The sequence below is a fragment of the Otolemur garnettii genome, unplaced genomic scaffold (assembly GCF_000181295.1).
Source record: "Otolemur garnettii isolate 467f Iridium unplaced genomic scaffold, OtoGar3 scaffold00006, whole genome shotgun sequence".
Classification (NCBI taxonomy): Eukaryota; Metazoa; Chordata; class Mammalia; order Primates; family Galagidae; genus Otolemur; species Otolemur garnettii.
The window spans coordinates 8,798,559-8,806,925 of NW_003852401.1; the positions used below are offsets into that span (position 1 = coordinate 8,798,559).

The following is an 8,367-nucleotide window of genomic DNA, read 5'->3' on the forward strand; positions in this document are numbered from 1 at the left end:
CCTGCCACAACGCCTGGCTATTTTTATTTTATTTTATTTTATTTGTTGCATTTTGGCTGGGGTCAGGTTCAATCCTGCCACCGTTGGTATATGGGCCCTACTCACTGAGCCACAGACGCCGCCCAACTTGTCATTCTTGTAGTTTCCTGCATCACTCCTTCAGGTACTTTGGCTGAGAAAATGCTTGTCTCTAGTGTCTAAGTGAACACATTTCATCTCCCTCTGTCAACCAGGAGGAATGGAATGGGCACTGGAAGGGTTTATAGCAGTTACAGTGCCCTCTGTAGAGTGCCAACTGGCAATCATTAAACCTTTGTCCACTGGGTGGTGCCTATGGCTCAAAGGAGCAGGGCACCAGCTCCATATTCCGGAGGTGGCGGGTTCAAACCCAGCCCCAGCTAAAAATAAACTACAAAACAAAAACAAAAACAAAAACTTTGTCCACTAACCTCCAAGGAACTGGCAAGGAGAGGAGAAAAGTTAGAGGGGGCTTAATAGTTCATCTCTCCTCACTTATTTTGGGTTGCCTTTCTCTCTGTATGTTGTTCATCATGTCCCAGTTCAGAGACCATTCTTTTTGTGAGGAAAGACAAAAGGAAGCACATGTAACTATCCTTTTTGCAATGGAAGAGGAAGAGGAAAACCCCCTCTAAGGTTCTTTGCTTCTTTATTTGTTGTTAATACAACAAATTAGGGACTGTGCAGGTATATTGGGAAACCATTCTTTAATGTGCTTTAAGAAAACTCAGTATCTATAAATCTAAAATTAGCATGTTAGGGAGGAGGTGAGGCTCATATCAGCATCTGCAAAGTGCCAGGGCTATTGCTAGATATGTAATGCGTATTATTTCATTTAATTGTTGTAACTCTGTAATTATACCTATTTTATAGTAAATGATCTAAGATGGACTCAAGGACTATGCATTAGGATCATTAACCTACATGGTTCTTTAAAAATGCAAGTCTGAAAAAGGGATTTAGGTATTTGCATTTTAAATATGCTTTCCCAGTAATTCTTAGGCTTAATAACAATTCTATAATCGGCACCTTTAAGAAGCAGGTACACTGTTGCATATATACTGCAGTTGGTCATTAATATCTGGTAGGGAAACTCAAGTTCATCAGGAAAGTGTGGGAAGCCTTTAATTGCTGAGAATCAAAAGGTCTCTGGACATGGTAGATTAAAAAAAAATCTCATTGTTATGTGAGTTATACTTGTGATAGGCTAAAAATTTTTGACATTCTATTTTGCCTTTCCTGTGCCAGTACTATAAACAGTATCTCAAATCTTACCACCTTTCTTCTAAACCTTTGTGATTACAACTTTGTGCCTTCTGCCTCTTCCCTGTCCAGTATTTCCTGGACAGGGAAGTTAGTTGTCTTTTGACCTTAAGAAACTTGATTTGGTTACTTCCTTGCTTAAAATTCCAATAATAGTTCATTGGTAATCCTAGAATAGAATTCAAATTTAAAGGCATGTTAAAGTCCTCTACACAGATTTCCTTTATTCTCCTTTGTACCATGATCTCCCATTTAATGGTGAGCATTGGGTCTTTTGGAAATGGTTCTCCGAAGCTAGGCTGGAATACCTTACCTTTCTCTTGTAGTTCGTTCTCTTTAAGGCTCAGGAAAAAAATTTTTACTTCCATCTTGAAGTCTTAATCTCTTTTTTTCCATATCCATGTGCCTAATCCTTTTCTGAAATCTCCTGTTGTTTATCTTAACTGCTTTTATTCATTTACTATTATTTCACTAATTGTTTTTATTAGTTTTTTAATGAATATTCTCAATTATACCAGTTACATACCTATGTAAGTATAGATGTGTATAGGATGTATGTATTCACAAGCACACACACATCTCGGAGGCTATGTGTCATTTCAGCAGGTACTTAAGTATTAGAATTTTGTTTGCCTCCTACATTATAGAATAAAAATAATGGTAAAGAGGGCTAATTTTGTTGCTATAATGTATTTTTTCTCATTACATTCATATCAGATTATACAGAACGTTATTTACTCTTTGTGAGGCATAAAGATGTGAAAGCTGACTTCTACATCAAGTTGAAATTTGAGGTAATGCTGAAATGTCCTTATTTTAAAATATGTTTAAAGAAGACATGCATGTAATATTGCTAAACATGAAAAATGTTACCAACTGGAATAAAGAGTTGTTGAAGTTAAAGAAAAATATTTAGGGGGCGGAATTTAACTTGAAGACAAATATTGATACATATTTTAAGACCTTTTCTTTATCCTGTGTTTCTTAACCATGAATTGTTAATTCTATAAGGGAAAAATAAGGCTTTTTTTTTTTTTTTTTTAAATGAGACAGTTTCATCGGTAGTCTAGGCTGGAGTGCAGTGTGGCCTTATCATAGCTTACTATAACCTTGAATTCTGAAAAACAGAATTCTTGAGGCATGTATAAAAAACCATAGAGACTATTTTTTCTGAGTGTACTAAAATTAAAATGTTTAGGGACATTTTCCTCAGTGTAAAAAAAGTATTTGCTGTTCTTTTTTGTTACAGTTGCCCTAGAGATCACCTTTTTCCTATGTACTGTGAATGCAAGTGTGCATCCTAAGTTGAAAGTATTTGTGACTCTTCTATGGGACTATTTGTAAATGCTTTACATACTACTGTCTTGAATAAATATTTAATATTATACTATCTGGCTCTGGAATTCTCTATATGGTATCAAAAGGAACCATACCCTTGCAAACTACAAAATGATCATATGCAAAGATACATTATTTACTTGATCAACAAATTTGAGAGGTTGAGTAAGAATATTTTGTTTTTGCCCTTTTAATTATTAAATTTACTACAGGTCATTTTACAAATGATTTTTACAGGTATATATTGGCAGAAGTTTATCTGAAGTCTTTGTAGTAGCCAATGGCCCCAATTAGATGGTTTTTATAACTTAACATCTAAATAGCTTCTTGGTTTTATGGGTTGGGACCCAGTCATCCACATGTGCTGCTAGACAAGTTTAATAAATTTTAAATAACTTTATGATGCCTTAGAAATCTAGAGCCCTATCACTTATTTACTATCTATCTATACAAAGATACTGGCTCCTCTCTAAAATCAGAGGCTCAGAGTTGATCAGAGGTTTCTTGGCTCTAAAATACTTAGGTTTCTTTTAAAACAATTTATAAGACAGCTATTGCTAGAATGGGACATTTTAGGTTTGTTTTCTGATTTTGCTATATCACATTGCCAATCCAAATTAGGCTCCCAGAATCCCCCCCCACAAAAGGCAATCTAAGAATCTGATTCAACATTACCCAATTCCAGATAAGTACAAACAGGAAAGTCATCTTCCTCAAAGCGAGTTAAACTCAGTATGTAAGTTTGGAATTACATAAAGGAATAATCTGTATGTAAAAAAATCTAGGATTTTTATGATTAATTTTTCTGTCATTGGAGGAAATAGTAGGGGTATAATGGTTTTTTGCAGTTTTTGGCCAAGGCTAGGTTTGAACCCATCACCTCTGGTATATGGGGCTGGAGCCCTACTCCTTGAGCCACAGGTACTACCGAGTATAATGATTAGGAGAAGGGGAGAATCTTTAATCAAACTGTCTAGGTTTAGCTGCATGACTTTAATATTAGTTAATAGCATTTTTTTCTTGAGACAGTCTAGGCTTGAATAATCCTTTCTTGCCTCAGTCTTCTAAGTAGCTGGGACTATGGGTGCCTACCACTATGCTGGGCTAGTTTTTCTTTTTTTTTTTTTTTTTCCAGCAGAGACAGGGTCTTGCTCTTTCTTGCTCAGCCTGGTCTTAAACTCCCAAGCTCAAGTCATCCACTGCCTTGGCCTCCCAGAGTGCTAGGATTACAGGCATGAGCCACTGTGCCCAGTTCATACCAGTTTTTCCATCTATTAAATAAAAATAACCTATCTCATAGGTGTGAGGATTAAATAAAATAAATGCACATCAAGTATTTAAGAATACCTGGCATTTAATAAGGGCTCAAATATTTAGCAAGGCTTCACATATAGAAATTTGGGAGAAAGCGGCTCAGTAGATGGTAATGACAGCTAACTCTTAAAAATAGCACTGAGTATGCACTAGGGACCATTCCTAAATCCTTTTTATGTTTTAATTTAATCCTCTTAACGATCCTATGAAGTAGTAGTATTCTTAACTACATTTTACAAATGAGGAAATGATCACAGTGAAGTAAGTATTTTGCTCAAGTTCACAGAGCTCGTAAGTGAAGGGATCAGAATATTAACTCAGTCTAGATGCAAAGTCCATACTCTTAAGCACTCTGCTACAATTATCACACATCACTGAAGTCATGAGGGCCGAGCTCACAAAATCCAATTTACTAGTTAAGCATTCTTATGAGCAGTCAGAATCTTAGGATTTACACATTACGCACCTTCAAATTATTTCAAATAAGACCATGTTTTAAATTGCTAACACGTTTATTCATGATTGAAGCCAAGTAGAATTTATAAACGCACTTTAATACCTTGCTGATAAAATAGTAACATTCCATCTTTGCAATCTGGTAAGGAATACAGGGAGATAGTGGTAAAGGCTCTGATGTGCATATCTATTATAACCAGGTAATCAACACACACAAACCACCTACTTTAGTGTTACACCATACCAACTTTCAGAATGGCCATCTGGAAGCTCTACTGGATAGCTGAGTAAATAGCGTCCAAAGTTTAAAGATGGGGGAGTAGGGAAGAGAGAGATGGAAGTAGTAAGCAGCACACGTTTCAAAGCCCACTTTTAAGCACACAACATTACGAATATTAAAAATAAATGCAAAAACAAAAAAAGGCAATTTAGCATTTTTCAGAAAGAGCATTTGGCAATATTCAGCGCATAAGGAGACTATGCTTGGGGCCATCCACTCTCTCCAGCTTCTCAAAGTGTTTCCTGGCATTGCGAATGTTGATCAGAGTAGCTGCAGAAGGGATCGACGGATCTGACATAACCACCATCACGTACGTGTTTGATGTGAAGATGTCGATGAAAGCAGCGAAGTTAGAATTCCTAACTTCCATGCTCTGGAAAGAAGCGGCCAATTTACTGCAGCTCAGCTTGAACTGCTTGATGATGTTGCTGATCTTCTCAAATCGGTGGACGTCACGCTGCTCTTTGCACTGGTAATGGGAAATCACTAAGAACGTAGCTCTTTCGAACAGCAGAACTTCATCGGCCTCGATAATCTGGGCGAAATTCCTTAGGTTCATCTCCAGCTGCTGAACGTTGGGAATCAGCTGATAGACAATACTGGACCAGGCTTTGTAGAGCGTTTCATCCCAGATGGATGTTCGAAAACAAGCACACTCCAGCGGGCGAGATAAACGCCGCAGGTCTTCCTCTCGCTCTTTGAAAATCAGGTCACGCTGATCCTCCTGAACCAGATCCATTTTGTGCACCAGGCAGAAGATTTTGGCATCAGGAGAATTCTGGAGGATGGCCTCCAGACACGACTGGTAATAATGCATGTCCTTTTCTAGTTCGCGGCTCTCCACGTCAAACACGTAAATCAAAACCTCAACGTTACGGAAGATGTTGTCTCGCTGGCTGGTGAAGTAATTTTCCATGAAGGTGTCCTGGCCGCCACAGTCCCACAGGTTCAGCACCAGGTTCCCCAGGAATCGGACGTGGGAGTGCTCCACATCAATAGTGGCACCCAGGCGCCGGGTGTCGCGGGCAATGTAGTTTGCAAAGATAATCGACCTCATGCTGGTCTTCCCCGACCCGCTCTTCCCCATCAACAGCACCTTTTTCTTCATGGCTGTATTTGGCATCACCCGCCGGGGCCGCCGCAGACTGGGCCTGAGGGCGCGGCCTAACTGCAGCGCCGAGGGAGGGGTCGGGGCTGCGGGGGCTTCAGCAAGCCGGGTCTCGGTCCGCACCGCCGCGAAGCTGTGCAGTGAGCGAAGACGAGAGCGCGAGCTCTGGGCTGGAGAGGCCGCGGCAGGGAGAGCTCTTCTTCGGAGCCGAGCGCCGGGTGCAGCCGACTGCAACAGATCCGGCGAAGCACTCACCTTCCGGAGAGATAAGCCGCTGCGTCCCGGCCGCCACGCACTTCCGGCGTTGATCTCGCGAGAACTCCCGCCCTCGGCCGTCTCTGCCCAGCGAGCTTTGAGGATTGCTGCTCCTTTAATGAAAGCCAGCGGGGCGACAGGGGGGTTGAAATAAAAGGGATACCCAAGAACTCTGATGTTTTGTTCTTTTTAAGCTGAGTTTACGGCTGCAGAGTTGGTGTATGGTTGGTTGAGAGAATGCTGCCCTCTCGTGGCCAACCCCGTCCCTAACCCTAGGGGCTGCAGACTGCTGAAGTGGGGAGAGGCCCGACTTCTCAGCCCAGACCTCCCCGGATTCCCTGGCCTGATGAGTACCAGGGCAGGGCGTATGAAAATTGTGCACAGGAGAAAAGGAGACTTTTGGAAGTTAAATGATTGCCCAGTACTATGTAGCTAGATGTTAGAAAATTCCTTGAGGGAGACTCCCTAACTTCCAGTTAGAGCTTTTTGCACGTCGAGGGGACTTCCTATCTCATGTCGTGCTTTCCAGTAATCTCAGACTTGAGAATTAATTAATTTTTGAGACAGAGTCTCCAGCTGTCGCCCTGGGTAGAGTGCCGTGGTGTCAGCTCACAGCAGCCTCCAACTCTTTGGATCAAGCGTTCCTCTTGCCTCAGTTTTTCTGCTTCTTTCTTTCTTTCTTTTTTTTTTTTTTTTGAGACAGACTATGTTGCCGTCGGTAGAGTGCTGTAGTGTCATAGCTCACAGTAACCTCAGACTCTTAAAGTTAAGCGATTCTCTTGCCTCAGCCTCTCGAGGAGCTGGGACTGCAGGCACCTGCCACAATGCCCAGCTATTTCTGGTAGCAGTTGTCAGTGTTGTTTAGCTGGCTGGCGCTGGGTTGGAACCTGTTAGCCTTGGTGTATGTGGCTGGCACCGAGCCAAGTTACACAGTTATTAAATGATGAAATATACATTGGATTTATGCCGTCTGACTGCAGTCACTTGCCTGACAATAGGTGACACTGCCCACCTAAAAGGGTGTGATTCTGCTCTTGGTCTTTAAGTAGAGGAATGAATCAGTATCATTTAGTATCATTCATTCACACTGAATTAGAATCATTAGGATACTGAAGCCTCCTGAGTTTGGATACTCCTTATATACTGTAAAGCCCTTTTTTCAAGTGTACACTGTGCAAAGACAGGTATCTCATTCTTCCATTCATCCAAAAAATGTTTGAATGCCTACTATGTGTAGGGCACTGAGTTAATATATATGCAGGAAAAGAAGTTCAAAATGGTCCTTGCTCTAGTTTATGGAATTAAAAATTACAGTGAAATGCCACAAAACAAAATGGTGTGTGGGAAATCTTTGACTATATTGGATTTCATTGCCTTAGTGACATCTCTTCTGGAGCTTTTGTATCTATTTCACAGTTGTTCTGATCTCCTTTCACTATCATGCTAGAATTTCCCTTCCCCATTCTTGAGTGCACTTTTTCCTTGGTCCCATGTCTTCCTCATCTTTGGCTTATTAACTCATTTGGTGGAACACATGTTCCAATAGCTTCATGATTAAAAGTATGAAGGCAGTAAAAATTTCAGGAGGTTGTAATGATGCTGGTGCAGGCCTGCTCCAGCAGAGGGGGTACTTGACTTCTGTGTAGGAAAGAATTCAATTGCAGGGTCACAGCCGAAGCAGAGACATTTATTTAAGGATAAAGTATAGAGAAGATGGTAGAGAGTGGACTGATCCAAGAAAGAACAATGCCCCCCAGGGTTACAGGCTGCTCCCGTCTACTCTGAATGCCATGCTAAACTTGGGGTGGAATATTCATGGTTATTCTGAGAACACAGTGGAGAGTTCCTGGGATTGAGTGGAATTGAGCAGTACTCCTCTTTTAAACCATAGGATAACTTCTGGGAGTTGCCATGGCATTTGTAAACTCTCATGACCATGGGGCTAGTAGGTGTGATTTTTACATGTTAATGACTGTAATTCATTTAGAGACACTATTGCCTCAACTGTATGCATCCCCCAATTGAAGGAACTACTCCTTTTTTACCCTAGATAAAGATGTCATGGCTGAAGTAAAATAACCAAAGGGTCCCTTTTGGTTACATTTGTCTTAGCTAGGCAGTTCACATTCTTGTGACATTTTTTTATCCTGTTGTCCTTCTCCTTCTGGGTCCTGCCATAACAGCCTCTGTATCTGACTCCTGTCTCAGCACGTCTGTAAATGTCTTTGCTTTTATCCTCACACATAATTGGTTGGACATAATTTTCTCTCCGAGTCTTGGAGGCAGTGCTCAATTGCTTCATTGTCTTTTCACTTTCTTTTTTTTTTTTTTTTTT

At 40.7% G+C, this 8,367-nt stretch overlaps 1 protein-coding gene across 1 annotated transcript; it reads right to left on the minus strand.

Moving 5' to 3' along the window:
- Window positions 1-4,426: 4,426 nt before the first annotated feature.
- Window positions 4,427-6,092, minus strand: RRAGA (Ras related GTP binding A). Its single transcript, XM_012813783.1, has one exon. It carries the CDS (start codon window positions 5,790-5,792, stop codon window positions 4,851-4,853), a length of 942 nt encoding a protein of 313 aa, XP_012669237.1. The 5' UTR covers window positions 5,793-6,092; the 3' UTR covers window positions 4,427-4,850.
- Window positions 6,093-8,367: the final 2,275 nt, after the last annotated feature.

What these genes read in the sequence shown, in the direction of transcription:
- RRAGA (XM_012813783.1), bottom strand. Translation starts at nt 5,792, where the DNA reads ATGCCAAATACAGCCATGAAGAAAAAGGTGCTGTTGATGGGGAAGAGC.